General features: G+C 37.4%; 3 protein-coding genes across 4 annotated transcripts; 2 read left to right on the top strand and 1 right to left on the bottom strand.

Annotated features, from left to right (window-relative positions):
- Positions 1–34: 34 nt before the first annotated feature.
- Positions 35–12,161, bottom strand: LOC306851178 (angiopoietin-related protein 2-like). 2 transcript variants are annotated; one of them, XM_079387315.1, is made up of 8 exons: positions 12,015–12,161; positions 10,849–10,971; positions 6,279–6,800; positions 4,883–5,020; positions 4,022–4,229; positions 1,974–2,167; positions 708–978; positions 35–623 (listed from the first exon to the last, which is right to left on the bottom strand). In XM_079387315.1, the coding sequence occupies exons 3-8, from the start codon at positions 6,759–6,761 to the stop codon at positions 439–441; spliced, it is 1,479 nt and encodes a 492-aa protein (XP_079243441.1). In that variant the 5' UTR covers positions 6,762–6,800; positions 10,849–10,971; positions 12,015–12,161; the 3' UTR covers positions 35–438. The 2 variants fall into 2 exon arrangements, 1 of the variants encoding a protein (XP_079243441.1); XR_013782485.1 differs by lacking the exon at positions 12,015–12,161 and having other exon boundaries at positions 487–623; positions 708–974; positions 10,849–10,966.
- LOC306851169 (suppressor of SWI4 1 homolog) lies at positions 12,104–17,654 on the top strand. Its single transcript, XM_079387304.1, has 12 exons — positions 12,104–12,291; positions 12,598–12,768; positions 12,851–12,952; positions 14,025–14,075; positions 14,273–14,443; positions 14,607–14,683; positions 14,860–14,967; positions 15,141–15,264; positions 16,139–16,217; positions 16,311–16,440; positions 16,827–16,990; positions 17,068–17,654. Exons 1-12 carry the CDS (start codon positions 12,277–12,279, stop codon positions 17,442–17,444), a joined length of 1,569 nt encoding a protein of 522 aa, XP_079243430.1. The 5' UTR covers positions 12,104–12,276; the 3' UTR covers positions 17,445–17,654.
- A 73-nt stretch (positions 17,655–17,727) lies between these two features.
- Positions 17,728–20,302, top strand: LOC306851189 (P2Y purinoceptor 11-like). The gene is made up of 2 exons (XM_079387331.1): positions 17,728–17,815; positions 19,152–20,302. Exon 2 carries the CDS (start codon positions 19,174–19,176, stop codon positions 20,068–20,070), a length of 897 nt encoding a protein of 298 aa, XP_079243457.1. The 5' UTR covers positions 17,728–17,815; positions 19,152–19,173; the 3' UTR covers positions 20,071–20,302.
- The last annotated feature ends 809 nt before the right edge of the window (positions 20,303–21,111 follow it).

The following is a 21,111-nucleotide window of genomic DNA, read 5'->3' as shown; positions in this document are numbered from 1 at the left end:
AGGCAATAAAAATGACGCAAAACGACAAAATATTAATAAAAGTTTTTTTGTTTAAATGAATGCTGTTGTAGTTTAAAGAAATAAAGTAAAAAATATATATTTTAAACAACACTCTGATAGTGACAAAATATGTACAGTATATTATGCAATTTTCCAAAATACATAATTTTTTTTTTATTTCATACATGAAAAACAATTCAATCAAATGTAAATATTCCAAAATACAATAATGCATCTGAATAAAAATATTCAAATCAGGTCTTTGTTCGAACAATATTAATAAAACTTCAAGACTAGATCGCTTACAAAATAACCTGAAGCTCCTCAAAACATTTAGTGCTCATTGTCACATCTTTGTGTAGAAAAGGTGGCAAAAGTGGCACTCAGTCTAAGTACTCTCAACTCTCTGGGTAATCTGCTGGTTTGTTTGTGTGGCTGTCAAGCAGGCTTGATCATCATGGCCACTTTCTTTAGGGAGTACGAGCCTCCGTGGAGCTCTGCCCAGTAAACACCATCCTGGTATCGACTTCTGTAATGGCCTCCTCTATACCACACCCCATTCAAGTTGGAGTGGGCACACATGTGGTACCACCAGCCACCCTTCTGGTAATGAGCACAGTTACCTATGGAGGACAAATAACATGTGGCTTAAAAAAAAAAAAACAAGACCATACAAATGATGTGAAATACAAAGAATAGACCAACACCTGAATAAGCATCCTTATCACGGTCCAGAGTGGTGAACGCTTTATTATTGTGCCATGAAAGGGAGTCTCCTGCATTGCCTTGATAACTGCCTAATCGTAGACGATACCAGTCACTCTCTCGTTCCACCTGAAAGCTGTCATACTCTGCAAACGCCTCGCGTCCTTGCCAGTCTTCCATGGATACTCGCAGTTTGTAGGTGGCCTGAGAAGTGAGCCAGTACAGGTGCTCCAAACCCAGCCAGTATTCTCCATCCAGATTCCCAAAGCCTTGCTGTATATAGGCAATAGTCATGTCATTTAAAGAAATTCATTTATTTTTGCATGAAAATCTGCTTTTTATTACGCATAAGGGTGCTCATGAGTGCCCCCATGGACCCTATTTTACAGCTTATGTGGCCCACAATGCCTGTCAATTGTGAAGAGTCATGGACTAAACCTGGACAGACATTTCTACCCAAGGTTATAGGTGTGAGATCAAAGATGGAATACACTATATGACTGAACAGATAACCTGAACCGATTTTAAAACATTGGGTATCATATACTTGCCAACTTTGTAAATGGTAACAGAGGAGAAATCTTGGCATAAGTCATTTAGTGTAGTGTATTCTCGCCTTTAGTGGTTGGTATATTCCAATGACTCTTTCTACACTATACACAAGTAGATGGTGACAAGTGACCGTCTTTATGAGTGAGTCATTGATTCATCCATTCAACCGATTCGATCAAACACACTGATTCATTCAGGAACTATTGACTGTCCCCGTGAGTGAGTTATTGAATTATTCACTCGAACGATTTGTTCATTGATTAATCCAGAAACTAGTGCTGTCAAACGATTAAATCGCATCCAAAATAAACGTTTTTGTTTACATAGTATGTGTGTACTTTATACACCGTGGCTGCATCTGAATAGACACTACTACATATTAGGTGAAAGGCAGTATGTGAAATGAGTAGTAGACCTATGTCGGAATTAATAGTAACAAAGAAAAAAAGGAAACTGATGCTGGTAGGTCACATGACAATGACAACATGTCAATATAGTACGGATTACATTCATACTATAAAGCACATACTTTTTAGCTGTCACAAAGTACTCTTACTAAGAGATGTGCGATGTTTTTTCTCAGTTGAATTTGTTTAGAACTCGTTGCTTTGGCGGAAATGTTACACCAAGTTCACTTAGCACAGATCCTACATAGGTTTATTTACAGGCCTACTATAATCAACTTTACCACATAAGTAATGTTTTGTTTCGTGCACCTTGTACTGTTCCCAGGTCCTGAAAAAGTTGACGGAGCCATCCTGTCTCCTCTGGATAACGGTCCAGCCACCCTCAGCTCTGCTTTGGTCACACCAGGCCTGCAGAAGCTTGTTAGTATTGCGCGGTCGCAGCAGGTAGATGCCGCTGGTCTTCTCTCCTGACTCCAGCACATGATGACAGTCATTCCACGGCCCTTTAAAAGAGACCATATACTATTCAGTACATTTTCATGCCCCTAATACATTTAAGGTGGCAATTGAGTATTAAATGACAAAAGCCAATTAATAAATGACATTACCATTCCAGAAAGTAACAATTTGTGGTGGGAAAACAATCCGATGTTTCGTGGTATTAGTTGTCTTGTCTCACTGGTATATCATCATTAAATTTCAAAAGACAGTTTTTACAAAAGCTCTTCAACAGATCTGAAGCTTTCAGAGAAGCTAGTTTCTACGTTTATAATTTTCGATTTAGCATTAGAGTTGAGTACATGAGCTGTGTGGCAGCACTCTATAATGAACAGATAGTGAAGAGGAGCTGGATGGATGTTAAGGAAGGGATGAGGTTCTGTTGGTTCAGAAAGCAGCAAGGTCATGACCTGTATACTGCCATCTCTCAGCCTTTACTTATCAGTTCAACATGGAGGAATTCACATTCCTACAAACCACCAGAAGAATTTGACCTACTGCACTCACTGGCATGTTCCATACATCTGTACCAAGACAGACTATGGTACCATACAGACTAAAACCTAAAAAAAAAATGGTTTGCATTGTTAGATTTGAAGAACATAATGAGATGTATTAAAGAAAAAAAAAAGTTATAAAATTTTACATTTAATTTAAATTCACTCGGTAAATGCTTCCCTTTTAAAGCAACAGTTCACCCAAAAATAAAAAAAAACTGCTGAAAATGTACTCGCCCTCACCCGCATTTTAGCCAGAAGCCATTGTTTGAAGTTAAAAACGTCTTAATGGATTTATTAAAAACAGACAAACATCTTTATGCTTCACAAAACATTAACAGATGGACTTGAGTTGTGAGAATTACTTGTGGATTATTTTGATGTTTTCATCATCTGCTTGGACTCCCATTCTGATGGCACCCATTCACTAAATTTCTCTAGATCTGTTCTGATGAAGAAACAAATTATCAACATCTTGGATGGCCAGAGTACATTTTCAGCAGTTTTTTTTTTTTTCATTTTTGGGTGAACTGTTGCTTTAAATACAAAGATTTTTTTTCTACACAAATATCGAACTCGAAACCCAATTTCAAATTGTAAATGTCAGCATAAGTGTGCTTTAAAACAATTTAGTGGCTGCCGTAACAGTGGCTGTAATTTGGGTCTGTTAAATGGAGTGGACGTGTGTCCTTTAATCTCACACCCGAGTTGGTGGAGGCAAAAGCACTGCATTGTAATTCTAGGGTTGTGTCACAAAGCTTTTATAAAGGTGGTGATTAACTTGCCTCTGCTATGTGCATGTGTGTGTGTACTCATGCTAATATACAGCTTTCAGCCTGAGCACAGCTCTCACAGTCCTGTGAAGAGTAATGAGGGTCACCATCTCTGATAAGACACTGTTTGGAATTCTCAGAGATAAAGCTTCCGGACTAACAGTGTTACTGACACCCAGGGCTTCCGAACTCCTACGAGGGAAACACAGGCGCGACTCGTATCTGGAATTTTTACTCTTCTGCTAAGACAAGGATCATCATTACTATTTAGGTAAAGGATTTATACAAACTCATAATTCTACATATTAAACTTTGGTGCGTAACTCATCTTGCACCATTTGTGCTGCAGACATGAATTACACTTCAAATGTGGTGGCTTGTTGAAGCGGGGTGACCATTTCCTAAGATTTTCAATTGGAGGATGATAAAACCAAAAAAGATGCGTCCACATCAAAGGAGGGATAACATTGGGTCATTTAAGTAATTATTAGGTCATTCTGTGCACTGAAAATCCTAGAAGACTCAACAGGAACACACTAAAAACCACTCAAAACAGCTACACCCTAGCCTTTAGGGGTTTTTAGGCTACCTGGAGATTTAGTCACAGGGTAACTGGTGAAAGGTGTGTTTGTTGGCAGACTGGGCAAGCCATCGAAGTTCTCCAGCAGTTCTGGAGGACTCCGTTCCTGGTGCAAATGGGCATTTTGGTCTCTTTGGACATTGCTGGCAACTTCTTTAGGCTCCGTGTTCACATTCACCAACCCACTTGACTGTTGAACCGGAAGTGATGTGGTTTCCTGTAAAGAAGTTCATAAGAAATGTTACTTGGTTTTGGGTGGATGCACCTGCTGTTTGTTTGAGGAATATCCAAAGTGAAACCTGAAAGCTCAGACTGTGTCGCAGAGGGAGAACTTAGAGTTGAGGGACAGTTGGATCCAAATGCAGACATTGTTTATTAAAACAATAACAAACACAAGAAAACCACAAAACCAGACGCAAGCCACTGGCTGAGCTCACTGACTTCACATCCATTAGAGAACAACATCAGGCTATGGCCCAATCCCAAATGGCACACTTCATGTGCATTTGCGCTGTAGTTGGCCGCCGTGTGTGCTGCGGTTTGTGGCTGTTGTGCACTTTCTATGCCCACTTTTTTTAAACCTGCACTGAGACGAGCTCCAAAGCAAACTTCTACCCTACAGTCAAAGTGGCATTTTGTAACGAACATGCGGCCTCAGAAGATGATCACAAGGTGCCATTTTGGAACAGGGCCAATGAACACAGGAAACACAAGGGCTATAGACAGGGGTTAACAAGACTAACTAAACACAGATGGAAACAAGCAGACTAATGACAAGGGGAAATAGGAAACAAGTAAAACTACAACATAACAGTCCACATTACAAAGCAAAAGCACAAAGGCACAGAATACATAACAGATGGCTCTTACCTGCGGTGCTTTAGTGGGGTTCTTGAGCTGGCACTGTTTCTCCAGATGTGTGATTAGTTGGCTCTGGTTGCTCACTAGAGAAGTGAGTGCATCATACTTCTTTTCCAGGTCTCTGTAACTGCTGGACACCTGAAGCACCTATCAGGATTTGCGAGAAAGGGAAAATAAATAAATCAAAACATTTTAAATGTAGGAAACTTATTGAGAGGTCCAAATAATGTCCAATAAAATTAATGCATCAATACGTTCCTTGTGAAAATCAAGTTTGCTTAATAGTATTAAATGTGCACTTGTAGTGTACATCAAATCTTTAGAGTATTTGCAAAAAATGTACGCAGATAATATAATCGTCACGGTGCACACACACGAGGATGAACACGAGACGAGGATGAAACTCAAAATAACAGTCTTTAATGAAGACAGCAAGGCAAGGCAAGGCTGACACAGACAGGAAACAAGGGAATAATAGGTAGACCAGACAAACTCAAACTGAATGGACAGAACTATAAATACACAGGATAATCATACATAATTAGACAAACACAGCTGGACAAGAATTAACTAATAATCACACTAGACGAGGACAGGAAACAAACCAAATACGGACACAAGAGGCGGGAACACATGACACACGACAGAGGACTGACAATAATAGTATATTTTTAGTGTAATACAATATATTTGTATTATAACGTGTATTGCAGATAATATACTATTAATTAAATAAATTAAGTGTGTTTAAAGAGACTGTACACTTTCATTACTGTTTTAACACATTTAAAGAGTGCTTTGTAATAATGTCAGAATAAAATTTTAACTTTACAGTATTAATTTATAGTTTTAATAATATTGTGCCATGCTTTAAAGAAGTGTGTTATGCAATATTACATTTAAATATAAATGTAAAATTAACCTATTTTAAATGTACTAAATTACAAATTCGTTATAACAATTATGTGTTTACAAATATACTGAAATACAATACATATACATTTAAATAGAAATGGCATTAACATATTTTTAGTTCACCATAAATCCTTGTCAAAAGATGTGCTTAAGTCCTACATAAGTGGGTCAAAAAATCACTCAAAAGTTCAACAAATTGCTTCACTTAAGTATATATTTTTAAAGTATATTGTTTCCATAAAAATGTATTCTTATTAAAAGTATGCAAAAAATGCACTTTTTCCTTTTTCTTTTAGTTTATATTAAAATCTATGGCTTTTCATTGCACATTTTGGTATTGTGACAAATGTTTGCACAGTTGGAGACATTCCCAGTGAAAAATCTGAGAAGCAGGAGACTCCATTGTTCTCCATTTAATCTCACTTGCATCTGGAAGGAACGGCTGAGATAATGATGATGTTTCTTTACAGTAGGGAACACTTTTAGCTACCTGGGCTGTTGCATTAAGCACCAAACTCTCAAGCTTCCGTTGCTCCAAAGCCTGATCCTTCTTCTGAATGATCTCATTCAGTAGTTGGGCGTAGAGTTGGGTGATGCGGGCGTTCATGTTGACGCTCTCCCTGCGCAGAACTCTCATCTCATTGGCCAGTGCGCCCTCCTGCTCCAGCTGCCCACGCACTGTGTCCAGCTGTTCTTGCTGCCGGTCCAGCAGCGCGCGCAGGGACGCCGTCTCAGTGCGGTTGACACGAGCAGTCTCGGTGCTCACGCAAAGCGCCCCCGTTAGCTTCTGTTGAGGTACGATGAAAGTGTAGGAACAGCGGCTCGGCTTATTCTCTGTTGCTCGAGAAGGCCTTTTCTGACCTGCATCACCCTTGGAGGTGTCTGCATTTGAGGCTTCTTGGCGGCCGTCCACACAGCAGGCCCCACCAAAAACCAGCAGGAGGACCAAGGCACAAGTCACTGGAATTTCCATAAGTGTTGTGACTGAGCCAAGAAACTGTCCAATATGATCCTAACAAACAAATAATACAAAATCTTAGCATTTAACAGACTGTACAAATTCATATGAATTCGCCTCCAATTCACCTAAAAAATAAAATAAAATAGTTGCAAACTGCCATGAGATTGTTGTTCAGACTTGATCAGACTTGTGAAAAAGTAATAAATGATTGTGACCACAAAACCTGTCATAAGGGTCCATAAGGGTCAATTTCATCTGAAAATTTTCACCTGGAAGCTGAATAAATAAGCTTTCCATTGATATATGGTTTGTTAGGACAATATTTGGTTGAGACACACCTTTTTGAAAATCTGGAATCTGAGGGTACAAAAAAATCTAAATATTGAGAAAATCTGAGAAAAATTTACTAATCAAAAATTACATTTTGATATATTTACGATAGGAAATTTACAAAATATCTTCATGGAACATGATCTTGATTTTTGGCATAAAAGGAAAATGAATCATTTTGACCCATACAATGTATTGCTGCACAGTAAAATCATCAGTGTTAATTAAGCAGTGTTACTCTCTGTTTACTCTTTAAGAAGTTAACTTAACAACAAATAGTGAAAAATGCCCCCCAGTGTTGGTGTTGGTGTATTTGGGAAAAACAAGACAGAATATATCAAAAGGAAAACAATGATTAGGGACCCCGCTGAAGGAGTCTTTAATGCTATTGATTTCACAACTCTTAACCAAGTGTTTAAAATCACCTGGGTCAAACAATGGATGCTTGGAGGAAATGCTCCCTGGTTTTTCATTCCAAACGTATTATTTAACCGTTGTGGTGGTTTAATGTTTTTGCTAGGTTGTACTTTTAAATGTAATAAGTTACCAGTCAAGCTATCAGATTTTCACAAGCAAGCACTGGATTCTTGGAAACTGGCTTTTAAGCATAATTTTTCACCTCACAAATGTATTGTGTGGAATAATCAATATATTCTGTATAAAAACAGGACGATATTTAATAAAGACTGTGTAGAAAAGAATATCAAATTTATTTCAAAATTCATAGACATTGATGGGACTATGATTAGTTATGAAAAATTCTGTAAGGATAACAGTATTGATATTACTCGTATAGAATTTTTGAGAATAATTAATGGCATTTCACCTAAGCTTCTACAGTTTATTAAATCATCTTTACGGTACTCTTCTGTAAAGGAAGACATTCCCCGTTTAATGATAGGTGGTATTGATTTGTTGGATAAAAAGTGCAATAATATTCATATCAGAAGAGCATTACGCTCTATAAGCAGTATTGGCCCTAAAGCACTCTTTTCATGTATCCTTCTTTATCTTTGTGTAACATATGGTCTGTTCATAATAATTTTGTGATACCAAACAAGGTTAAAGAAATTCGTCTTAAAATCCTGCACAATTTTTACCCCTGTAAGTTATTTTTATCTAAGTTTATGGATATTCACCCAGAATGTTCTTTTTGTGGATCTGAAAATGAAACAATTCTTCGTTTGTTTTTTAGATGCCATTTTGGACTGAGATTTCAATTTTGATCTTTACATCCTTTAATACCCTCATTGATATTACAGAAGAAATGGTCCTGTTTCAGTTGTGTAATACTGGCTCTGCTCTCTTAAACAATGCTGTTAAAATCCTGTGCTTGCTTGGAAAAGGTCATATTCACAAGTGTAAAGTTACTGCCTCCAAAACAAATTTGATAGTATTTTGCTCTGAATTAAAAAGTTTTGCTGATTCACTGTGTAATTTAAAAAGAAACAAAAAAGCAGTTAAAACATACCAGATTTTAAATAAGATTATTGATTCGTCTGTGAACAGAGATACATTGTTTAGATGAGGTTTCTTACTCCCTACTTGAGTCAAAACGAGAAGTAAACAAATTGTTGTTGTTTTTTTGTTTTGTTTTTTTATTTGCTATTATTATCTATGTATTCATTATTTAGATTTGTTATATTTGTTATTGTTCTTTATCTTCATTTATTTTATCTTGTTGGTTTATATACCTTATGTTTGTTTGATCATTTCAATCCCTCGCAATAGGTTGCTTGTTCTTACACATTGTTAAAATCCAAATATCTTTGTACCGTAAAGTATGTTTTCAAACTAAAATGGTTACTTGCAAAATATTAATAAAATTTTTTTTTTTTAACTTTACTCTGTTAAGCTCCGCCCTTCAAGACAACCCCGAAGACTAGAGCAAAAGTTGTCTCGTCGCCATTTTCTTTTGCCTTGCGCCAAAAGGTAAGCTCTTTTAATTAATTTGTTAAAACATAAGTTTAATATTTGAGGTTAATAATTGTGCTACTATTAACGCATAAGTTGTAGTTATTTTTAACTTTGTGTAATTTGATTGGTTTAAAGTCAGTATGTTGGACAAATGTGCTTTTTCATCTCAATGTGGTAATGATAAAGTTTAAATGATGTCCGTAATCTTACTTAATTAGATTTTTAGCTGTATTTAGCTTCATTTGTTTTTTAAACGTTGAATTATGTAAGGTCACACCTTAAGCTGACTCATTTTTATGTATTGGACGGTCGAAATCTTCTAGGTAGGGCTGTGGCCCAAGTAGCACTTGCTGCATCCTGCAGTGGACATCCAACCCCGCCCACATCCAAGTGTGACATCATATTGGTAGGTTTAGGGGTGGAGATGGGGTGGGTTTAGTGATCAGGGCGTGGAGATGGGTAGGTTTAGGTAAATGTAAGCTGGGAGGAGTTGGATCTGGATCTTGTGGGCTACAGCGAGACGCTCCTCCTGTGGCCAGGGTTTGCGTGAGGTTAGAATGTAAGTGTAATGAATAGCACGTTATATTGTTGTGGAATGAAATGTCTTATAGCATGTCCTACGACGTTAGATACGCAACTCTGAATAAATTATATGATGTTATGTAAACCGCTGGAATGTTATATAAACTCTATATTTGCTACTGTTCAGCTCACGAAAGACTAACGTTAAAAGTGTCCAACGGTATTAAAGGAACAGTGCACTTTTTTGGAAATAGGCTCATTTTATTAATCCCCAAGAGTTAAAAAAGTTGAGTTTTACTGTTTTTGAATCCATTCAGCCGATCTTAGGGTCTGTCGGTAGCACTTTTAGCTTAGCTTAGCATAGATCATTGAATGGGATTAGACCATTATCATTTTGTCATCAAAAATGACCAAAGAGTTTCTATAATTTTCCTATTTAAAACTTGACACTTCTGTAGTTACATCGTGCACTAAGACCGATGGAAAATGACAAGTTGCGATTTTCTAGGCTGATATGGCTAGGAACTATACTCTCGTTAACTGTTGGGGAGTTGTACAATGAGCCTATTTCCAAAAAAGTGGAGTGTTCCTTTAATTTCCCCCAGTGTTAAACTCTGCTATTCAGTGTTACACCATAAGAGTTTAAATGTACTCCGTAAGTAATGTATATATTTCACACTTTAGAAAGTGTTATTTTAACTCCACAATGGAGGGAGTCATATATACATTTGAGGAGTGTTAAATTTGACTCAAATTGAGTTAAATGTACACTGGCTTTTTTGCTGTGCATGAACTGAAGAGGTCTACAGTTTTGATGCAGGCCAGATGTTCATGTGGGAGGTAAAACACAGTTTTGACTTTTCTTGGGTTAATTAGCATGTCAACAGAAACAGAGCCAATACTGATGAAAATTACAGCTTTGGTACACATCATAAATGTCATAAGCAATTAACAAATCTAAACATTGACTGAGGCAAGTACTGAAAACAGTTAAACAAAGGCACTAAAAAGAACAGTGATGTCTATTAGAGATTATTAATACCAAAGTTAAAAGTAATAGCAGCTTGTTGAAGCAAATGTATCTAATGTAATTGTGAGCTATCAATTAATAAATACTTTGGAAAAGTTTCACTTATGACTAAAATTGCATATATATATATATATATATATATATATATATATATATATATATATTATTTGGAGGCTCATTAAAATACCAAAGTAATACTTATGGGATATTTCAATAGAAGAATACATAATTGATATGCATATTTATATTTACAGTAGTTAATAGAGAAAACAAATAACATTATGAACATATTTCTCTTACCTCCTTATATCACCAGATAGTCTTCTCTTTTTGGATTTGGTCTCTTTTTAACTTAATGCCTTGTCCTTCGACTGATGCAAACAAGATATTAAGCTCCAAGCTTCTGATCCGCGCTCTTTATATCTAAAAGATTAATATCAATGAAAAATCATCATCATAAAGGAAAACACACCTTTGCCATTAATAATTGAACATAATGAGGTCTGGTCAGTGCTCCAGCTGGTCTTCAGTGGAGATGTTCAAAGACAGTGGGCAGTGGGAGACACCCAGACTGACAGTAAACTTTTAAAGCAGGAAGATCAGCTCCTGTCAGAGGATCTCTAAACAAAGAAGAGTGTAATTACAAACCATCCTAATGAGACCAGCCCCCCTCCTTTCTGGTCCTACACAGGCCTGTCCCCCACACACAAGCACACCCACCACCCTCTCCTTCACTCCCAGTCATTGTGCAGACTGACCATGACTGTGCAATATGTGACCCTGGACCACAAAACCTTAAGTAGCTCGGGTATATTTGTAGCAATAGCCAACAATACATTGTAAGGGTCAAAATTCTCCATTTTTCTTTTATGCAAAAAATCATTAGGATATTAAGTAAAGATCACGTTCCATGAAGATATTTTGTAAATTTCCTACCTTAAATATATCAAAACGTAATTTTTGATTAGTAATATGCCTTGCTAAGAACTTCATTTGGACAACTTTAAAGGCGATTTTCTCAATATTTAGATTTTTTTGCACCCTTCCAGATTTTTTAATAGTTGTATCTAGGCCAAATATTGTCCTAACCTAACAAACCATACATCAGTGAAAGCTTATTCATTCAGCTGTTAGGTGATGTTACATCCTCTACCCACACATCTAATTCTTGAAGCTAAAATGAGATGGTTTACAAGAAAAGTGTGAGAACTAAACAACTAGGAATAAAGAAAAACCTTAACAAGGAAGAGAAAGAAAGCTGACAATACTTTAATGATTTACAAAGGTTTTAACTCACATAGAATTCTGAATCAGATCATAGAGTAATTAAATGAAAATGAATGACAGTAATCAGAGTTCAGCAGTGGATATTTGCATTAAATTGGATTTAAGGCTAGTGGGACATTCAAAACTTAATCTAAAGTTTAAAACCTACCTAGAATGTGTATGTGCTGAATTCAACCTACCAATGCAGCTGCATGTAGTAATTCATCCCATCCAAAAGACGGCGCGTGTAAAATCAAACATCCAGCGTGTGCGTGTCGTGTAGTACCCTGCTTCTGCGCATGCGCAACCACGCCACATGGTTAGCAGTAGGGATTTCAAGATGGATGCTGGTTAAATAGACATGTGAGATATTTTAGCTCAGATATAATCGTGTTAAAATCATATCTAGTCAAGTTCAGCTTTGCGCTCTCGGCTTGCATAAGTTGTATTGTCCTTTACAAAATGGGGAAAAGAAAGGTACGTGTTTAACTTGCATCCAGAGTTATGAAGTAACTTACAAGTCCGTCTGTATTTATCTTTGTAAAACCTATTAATTTCGTTATTTGGAATGAGATTCGGTGATTATATATATATATATATATATATATATATATATATATATATATGTATATATATATGTATATGTGTGTGTATAGGTACATATGTCAGTGTTCTAACGTTTGGCAAAATAATGTATAAGATCTTTTCAGCTTGAACACTTAAGACGATACAAATTGAAGGTAAAATAATTCGATAAGCTACTTCTCTGTTTTTGTCTCATAGACTAAGAACCAGCAGAAAGGCCGCGAGGCCGCCAGAAGTGTGGCCGAGGAGACTTACTCCACTGTGCCGCACACCTTCGTGTTTCACCGCGGACAGATCGGCATGAACGTCGCTCAGCTCGTGGCAGACATGAGACGAGTCATGGAGCCCTTCACTGCCAGATCTCTGAAGGTGCTCCTCACGACTGCTGCTGCTGCTCAACTCTGCTGTCGAGTCCTGTTTTACCCACTGACACTGTTGTCTTGGTTTGCAGGTCCGGAAGAATAACGCCTTGAAAGATTTTGTTGCAGTGGCAGGACCATTAGGAGTCACGCACTTCTCAATATTTACCAAAACAGAAAATACTATAAACATGGTGAGTGTATTTGTATTATGTAAAACAGATAGGGTGGTTCCTGGATGATTATTGGTCAATACAATAGTAGTAGCTACATTGATTCTTTCGCTACATTCTTTTTTAGGAACACTTATAAGGATAGTTCACCCAAAAATGAAAATTCTGTAATTTATTCACTCTCAAGTTGTTCTTAACCAGTATGAGATTCCCTCATCTGTTGAACACAAAAGAAGATATTTTGAAGAATGTTGGTAACAAAACAGTTGACTCTAGCCATTGATGTCCATAGTTGGAATGGCTACCTTCAACTGTTTGGTTACAACATTCATTAAAATGTCTTTTTGTGTGTTCAACAGAGAAAAGAAACTCATACAGGTTTGGAACAAGGGAAGGGTGAGTAAATGATAACATAATTTTTATTTATGTGCGAGTTGTCCCTTTAAAGGCGGCATGAAATGAACAACAACCCTGTCTGTTTGAATGTTGTTGTTTTTTTTTACCTTATAATTTTTAATCAATGTCATAACTCAGTCGTCCGATGAAAATGATAGTCTTCTCTCTGAAATATGCCAGACTTCTTCACTTAAACTTATCCCCTCTCTTAGTCAACTGCAAGCTCAAGCAAGTGAACATATGCCTCTATACAATCAGCTAACCGAAGCACAGAACCAAGTCCCTGCCAAGCATTTTTTTTAATCTGTTTCACTTGAATGTATGTCACAATACAGAAGAAAAGATGTTGCTACTGCCATTGCATCGTGAATTTAATTCCATTTTGGAAACACATTTATCTAAAGCATTTTCATCACTTCTTGCTTTCTAAGATGGGAATCAAACCCATGACCTTGGTATTTCCTAGTACCATGCTGTAATGTTTGAGCTACAGGAATGTTATTGTGTACTACCAATTAGATAAAACCGATATGGCACTCAAGACTATGACTTTGTATTATGTAGTGCATAGTATGTCTTCCTACATTAAGCAGTAGCGTAAAGATAATCTTCATCTATTGAAGTTCATGGATTAATCAATCTCATTCGTTTTGAGATCAAATACAATATTGCCTGAAATTACTCTCTTTCTCCACAGAGGCTTGCACGTCTTCCCAAAGGTCCAACATTATATTTCCATGTTGCAAAGGTATATAACTGCAGTACTTTTGACCTGTCTTTGGTTTGATTTCTCATATCCGAGGGCACAAATGATGACACTTTAGAATTTTGACTGTTGAGTGATATTTTTTCAAAGTAAACGCACTGATGTGTCTAGTCTCACACTGATTATATTATGAACATTCTTGTAATTTGTTCTAAAAGTTAATTGTCTCTTTGTTCCAGTACACCCTCATCAAAGATGTAGTTTCGTCTTTAAAGAAGCACAGGATGCATGAACAGCAGTTTTCCCATCATCCTTTGCTAGTGCTGAATAATTTTGGCATTGAGGGCATGCACATCAAACTGATGGCCACCATGTTCCAGAACATGTTCCCCTCGATCAATGTGCACAAGGTAATCTACTCGCTCTGAACTATGAAATATTTCTCGACATGTGATGCAAGTATAGTCTTCTGAGATTTGTGATGTGTACAACCATCTGATGTTATTGTCCTCTTGGTGGTGAGAAGATATGAAGGTTCGTGCATGTTTTGATCATTTAACTCTCGTTTCTCAGCTCAACCTCAACAGCATAAAAAGATGTGTGCTGTTAAATTATGATCCTGTGTCCCAAGAGGTGGAGTTTCGTCATTAGTAAGTAGCTTGGCTTTGTTTTCTTGTCTCCAATTTAAAGGTGCATATGGTGCAACTTCTAAACATGACTTTCCTATGATTGTTTTCAAAGTAAACGCACTGATGCATCTTCAAACAAATGCTATTTTGTGAGGTTTCTTACAGTATCCGCTAACCCTCTCCATGTCCTCCTGCAGTAGCTTGAAGGTGGTGCCCGTTGGCATGAGTCGAGGGGTGAAGAAGCTCATGCAGGAGAAGTTCCCCAACATGAGCAAGCTGGAGGACATCAGCGAGCTCCTTATGAAGTTAGTCTTTCACAAGCTGGAGATCCTTCACAGAATTTGATGTGTATGATGAAATGTATTATAATTGACGGAACAGTGATGTTTTAAAGTAAACGCTCTGATGCACCAGCTTCATACTTGTGTTTGTAATGTACGCAAGTGATTTTACAAGTCACGCTTTGCACTTTCTGCAGAGGTGTCAATCTTTCAGAGAGCGAGGCAGAGCAGGACGGAGACCACAACATTACAGAGTTACCACAGGTGTACTCGGGTCGTGGAAACATGGCCTCGCAGCAGAGTGCAGTTCGGCTGACTGAGGTGAGGAAAACCCATCATGCTGTGCTGTTTTTTAAACTCAAGCTATTGAGTTTAAAAGGGATGGCTCACACAATTTTAATTCTGTCATTAATTACTCACCATCATGTTGTTCCAAACCTGTAAGACCTTCATTCATCTTCAGAAGACAAATTAAGATATTTTTGATGAAATACGAGAGCTTTCAGACCCTCCATAAACAGCAGCACAACTGGGCCAAGTTCAAGGCACAGAAAGGTTGTTAGGAAGGACATCGTTAAAATAGTCCATCAGTGGTCCTACCTTAATTTTATGAAGACACGAGAATACGTTTTTGTGTGCAGAGAAAACAAAAATAACGAGACTATTCAACAATTTCTTCTCTTCCGGGTTGGTCGCTTAATTCACATGCATTCACGAGAGTAACACGATGCATGTGTGTAATGGTCCTGTCGTTAACACGCATCATGGACTGACACGGAAGAAAAGAAATTGTTGAATAAAGTTGTTATATTTGTTTCTTTTGTGCCGTTCTCGTAGCTTCATAACGTTATGGTTGAACCCCTGATGTCACATGGACTATTTTAATGATGTCCTTACTACCTTTCTGGGCCTTGCTGTCTATGCAGGGTCAGAAAGATCTTGGATTTCAACAAAAATATCTTAATTTATGTTCTGAAGATGAACAAAGGTCTACGGGTTTGGAACGACACGAGGGTAAGTAATTAACGACAGAATTTTCATTTTTGGGTGAACTATCCCTTTAAATACTACTGGCTGGATTCTCAATTCACATTAGTATGTTGCTATGCTAACAGCACATGCTCAATCACAAAAAACATTGGATGCGTAACAGTTTGTGCCTACTGAGAAATGATAGGTGTCTGTTCTGCTACAGATTGGCCCCAGAATGACTCTGCAGCTAGTGAAGATATTAGAAGGCATGGGGGATGGAAAAGTGCTTTATCATTCCTTTAGTAAGTATAGTTTTGTGTAAGACCATTTAGAAACCCAAACTAGTTATTATCGAGCGTATCACTAAACTAGTCCAAAATGTGCTCCGTCTGCAGTCTCGAAAACAGAAGAAGAACTTCAGGAGATGCTGAACAGGAAGGAGGCCCGTCTGAAAGAGAGAGAAGAACGGAAGAGAAAACAAGAACAGAACATTGCCCTAAAAAAAGAAAAGCGTGACCAGAACAAGTGAGTAGATCTACTGCTCTGGTGGCGATGAAGAGCTTAATGTGGTACAGGCTGTTGGTTTGAAAAGCAGACCCAAAGACACACGTTAACCGTGGAGATCCTTTGTTTTCCGCAGAAGTAAATTTGGTTACGGTGTTTTGAAATGGGTATTCTGTATTTCTGCTACATGGTTGCTGCCCATTACTTCAAAAACATCTTCTCCAATAAAAAGCTTTAAAACATCCCATGCTAAAAAAAATTTACATTTTATTTGTATTTTGAGGTTGTTTTTTGTCGTTGTTTTCCAAATTAAAAATAAATCAGAATACCATAGCAATGCACTCAAAGCATCTTTTTAAATGTAAGTTCTATTGTATTTGTTCCAAAAATGTTTTAATTTCTTAAAGGCAAAAGAGCTTGGAGGGTATCAAGAGAAAGCGTCAGCAGGAAGGGCAGGTGTCAGATGATGAAGTTGAGGATCCTGGTAAACCGGAGGACCAGGCTCCAGCCGAGGAGTCTGAGGACGAAGCAGAGTATTACAGACAGGCTGTGGGGGAGGAACCAGATGAAGGTATCGTGTCATACCAAAATTATTTGGGAAATTTTTTGCAGTTTGCACTGTTTCTAATTCCTTCTTTAACTCCACAGACATGTTTCCTGGTGCAAAAAGGAAGCGTGGTCCTGGAAAGCCTCCAAAACCCTTTAAAAAGAGGAAGCTGTCACCGGGGAAGGGCCCTCCTCGTGACAAAAAGAGTTTCAAGTCGTTTGACAGGGGAAATAAAGATGGCAGAAAGCGGTTTGGGGATAGAAAACCACTAGAGGGGAGAAACCGGTTTAGGAAGAGCGAAGGAGGCAATAAGTTTGGCCAAAAAGGGGGAAAAGGCAATAGATTTGCAGGGCAGAAAAAAGGAGATACTGGTAAGAAGTTTGGCGGACAGAAAACGTTTAAAGGACGTGCTGTTATGAAACGACAGAAAGGTGCCGGAGGAAAAAAGGACTTTAAACACAAGAAAGGGAAAAGCTGAAGGAACTCAAAGTGAGGTTGGTTGGATCTAAACTGCTTAACCACAAGATGGGACTGTTGCTTCACTGATGCGTCGTGTTATATGACTGATATATATCATCATGCATCAATGCAAAAACATCAGATCAATGCTGCTTTATGTTAGACTTGTACCTTGTGTAAATTTTCATAAATTTGGATACATTTTACCAATAAATCCTTTCAAACCATCAAGCGGCTTGTAATCATCTAAATGCTTTAACTGTCACGTGTGCTTGACTCGTTGGTCTGTTTTTTTTTTTTTTTGAAAAAGTGCACTCCTTGCATGAGATAGGAAGTTTGGTACTATTTCACGGGTGACTGTTGGAGCAGTTAGTCAAGCAGACTTACTTGGTAAGTTTTATCGACTTGTTTGACATTTTTAAAAAATGTACAAGAGTGAGAGTTTATAAACTATCCCATACAATTAAAAATAACAAAACATGGTTTTGTTATGATCATTGTGTATAAACAATGCTGGGAATAGGTGTGTCGAGGTGTATTAACAAAGGATATAATATGTATTTTGAGTAAAATATTGTAATTGATATTTAGCTGTACTTGATGTGGACTTCTTGGGTTGAATACATTAAGGTATTTGTCCATGGATCTTATTTGGTGAAATATCAGTGTTTTGTTGTTTTTATCAAATTTGTGAGCGCTTAGACTGTTTTTAATTGCTGCAAATTTGTAAACCCATTAACTCGTATCTTAAAATAAGTAACTTTGCCATTAGCAAAAAAGGTAAATACATTCTTCACCTGAATATCATGAACAGTTTTGGATGTAAAATTGTTTATTAGTGCTGAAAAGATTATAAACGACTTATTTTACAGTGTACTATACTTACTGTTTCCAGCTATAACACTCTTGAACAATGCAGGTGTGATTTCCTGCAGACAGAACTTAATGTTTGTGCGCTGTAAAACTCCTGAATTATGTGACATCTGAGCAGAAGACAGTTAATTGTATTGAAGTATTTTGCTAGCTACTGTTTTTTAATGTTGTCAGCAACTACATAAAACTGTTTTTTAGGATTCATGTTATAAAAAAATATATATAAAAACAGGTAAAGAGCTGAATCACAAACTAGGTAATTTATAACCATTAGTTAATCCATAATGGTAACATACAACTTTAAATTGCAAAAATATATGCTGTAAGAGTATTAGGCTATTGTTAGTTCACTGTAGAACCTAAAACAAGAAGGGATGGTGGTTCCAAAAGGGAACCTTTTTTTTCTTAGTGTGAAGAACTTTTTTTGTAACCTGAAGAACCTTCTGTGGAAGGGAAAAGTTTGATGGATGTTAAAGGTTCTTCATGGAACCATGGATGCCAATAAACCTTTATTACTTATGAGTGTCAAGTCGTATTGGCAATACTGCCCAAGTTGTGAAGTTTACCAAACAACAAAATAAAACCTAAACTATGAAATTACCACATTCCAACTGTAGGTTTACCGTATATAAAAAGCTTCTCAGCATCTGTAGCAGTATTACGCAAGACGCTAATATGAAAAGCCTGAGATAAGCTGCAGTGCGGTGGTATATTTCTTTTGTGAGTGCTAAACAGTTTATATTTCGGTGAAAAAAAGATTCAAATGTTTTCACATCATCGTCTTGGATTCACAAGTTTTTTCCAAAAACTTGATTTAAGATTGATGCTACATACTCTTGTTTGTATTTTTCAGGGGTCAGAGACCACCAGGGACAATGAACAGTAGTTCATTCTGCAATTCTACATTTCAAATCGGATTCCTCCCCTCAATGTATGGCATTGAGATGTGTGTGGCTCTGGTAGGGAATATATTTGCCCTGTGGCTCCTGGTGACCAGAGAGAGGCAGAACTGGCACACCGGAGTTGTGTTCTCCTGTAACCTGGCCATCTGTGACATTCTTTATGTCCTGACCTTGCCTTTGCTCATCATTTACTATGCCAATAAGAAGCAGTGGACCTTTGGAGATGCTGCATGCAAAACCGAACGCTTCCTCTTCAGCTGCAACCTCTATGGCAGCATTTTCTTCATCATGTGCATTAGCGTCAACAGATACATTGCCATTGTTTTCCCCTTCTTCACCCGGAGCTACGTGCAGCCTAAACAGGCAAAGATCGCAAGCATGTTGACGTGGTTCATCGTGATCATCGCTTCATCTCCAGTCCTCAGATTTGCTGGAACTGAAGTTGAAGAAAACCTCACTCTTTGTGTCTCATGTCATGATAAAACCCTAAGAATATCCCATTTTAAGTACACCCTATTTCTTATGGTTGTAGGGTGCATGATTCCTTTCTTAGTTACCTTTGCATCGTATTTGGGTGTGATTTGGGCAGTTCTGAAAAATAAAAATATAACCTTGCTAGAGAAGAGGAAGGTGGCTCTGATGGTTGCTCTGGTCTGCATCCTTTACACCACGTCTTTTGTGCCCTATCACTTTCTGCAGACGTACAATAATTATCTGAAGTCGATTTCATTTATGAAGTGCTGGGTGTATAATTCATATCAAGTGTCAAAAGGCCTGGCCACCCTGAACATGTGCTTGCATCCGCTTCTATACATGGCTGTTTTTGACAGCATACGGACAGCTTGCTGTGAAAAGAGCTCAGATGACTAACCTTCATACATACAGTATCTTGGCCAAAACCGCACGCTGTGGCTTCCTGGGTGTAAATTAAGTGTAGCATTTCTGTTGATGGTTGTACTCTTTTCTTGTACGTCTGCAAACCACAAACCAAATGAAAATTATTTTCTTTGTGTTCAAAAGCAAACAAGAACATATCAGACAGTAAAAATTGAACATTAAAATGCTTCTACTCTAGCTGCAAAAAATACCAATTAAAGATATTTAAGAGAAGACTGGCTCAGTTTTATTTATTTGATAGTTATTCTTCATAATGGTGGCTTTGAGGTACAGTGCCGTGAAAAGGTTTTTGCCCCCTTCCTGTTTTTTTATTTTTTGCATATTTGTCATACTTAAAAGATTCAGATCATCAACCAAATTTTTATATTACACAATGATAATGCAAGTAAATACAAAATGCAGTTTTTAAATGATGATTTCTTTTATTAAGGGGAAAAAGCTGTCCAAACTTACCTGGCCCTATGTGAAAAATTGCTGAGTTAAAAAATTGAAAGCTGAGTTAAATTTCACTAGCCAAACCCAGGCCTGATTACTGCCAGACCTGCTGAATCAAGAAATCACTTAAATAGAACCTTTCTGACTAAGTGAGCATGCTTAATTAGCAACACATAGGGGTGTGCGATATGACGATTTTTGATCGTGGGCGATAAAACTGTCTCCACGATCTGCTTTTTAAGAAATGTTGTAGTATCGTGCTACAGCGCACATTGTCAAATACAGTTCGCCTCTGTCTCTATATACTGTACAACACGACATACAGCAGTAGAGTTACTCTGACAGGACACTGCACTTAATCGCGATCGCAAAAGTACATTATTTGCACACAAGCCTTGTTGGTTAAATGTTTAATTCGCGCGCTGGTCTGATGTGCGCTTTTTCTGAGCGCATACACCTGAAGCACGCGCACTAAAACCCTTTCAAACAGCACCTGATTACGCAACTAACTTATCTTTTGCGCTAATACTGTCAAAACACACAAGATTTACATACAGACTGAGTTGGTTATCTCTAAAA

This window comes from Barbus barbus, assembly GCF_936440315.1.
Source record: "Barbus barbus genome assembly, chromosome: 3".
Taxonomy (NCBI): domain Eukaryota; kingdom Metazoa; phylum Chordata; class Actinopteri; order Cypriniformes; family Cyprinidae; genus Barbus; species Barbus barbus.
The sequence above is the reverse complement of the archived record's forward strand: the minus strand, read 5'-3'. Positions and strand labels throughout refer to the sequence as shown.

Bases quoted from the DNA above. Each gene is read 5' to 3' on its own strand.
- LOC306851189 (XM_079387331.1), top strand. From the start codon at position 19,174: ATGAACAGTAGTTCATTCTGCAATTCTACATTTCAAATCGGATTCCTC.
- LOC306851178 (XM_079387315.1), bottom strand. From the start codon at position 6,761: ATGGAAATTCCAGTGACTTGTGCCTTGGTCCTCCTGCTGGTTTTTGGT. The intron at 2,168-4,021 runs GTAGCCTAAAAA...TCTCTTTTAAAG, and splicing joins CCCTGTGACTAAATCTCCAG to GGCCGTGGAATGACTGTCAT. The intron at 979-1,973 runs GTGCACGAAACA...GCCTATATACAG, and splicing joins GGACCTGGGAACAGTACAAG to CAAGGCTTTGGGAATCTGGA.
- LOC306851169 (XM_079387304.1), top strand. The intron at 15,265-16,138 runs GTGAGGAAAACC...GTTCTGCTACAG, and splicing joins GTGCAGTTCGGCTGACTGAG to ATTGGCCCCAGAATGACTCT. The intron at 16,218-16,310 runs GTAAGTATAGTT...CTCCGTCTGCAG, and splicing joins AGTGCTTTATCATTCCTTTA to TCTCGAAAACAGAAGAAGAA.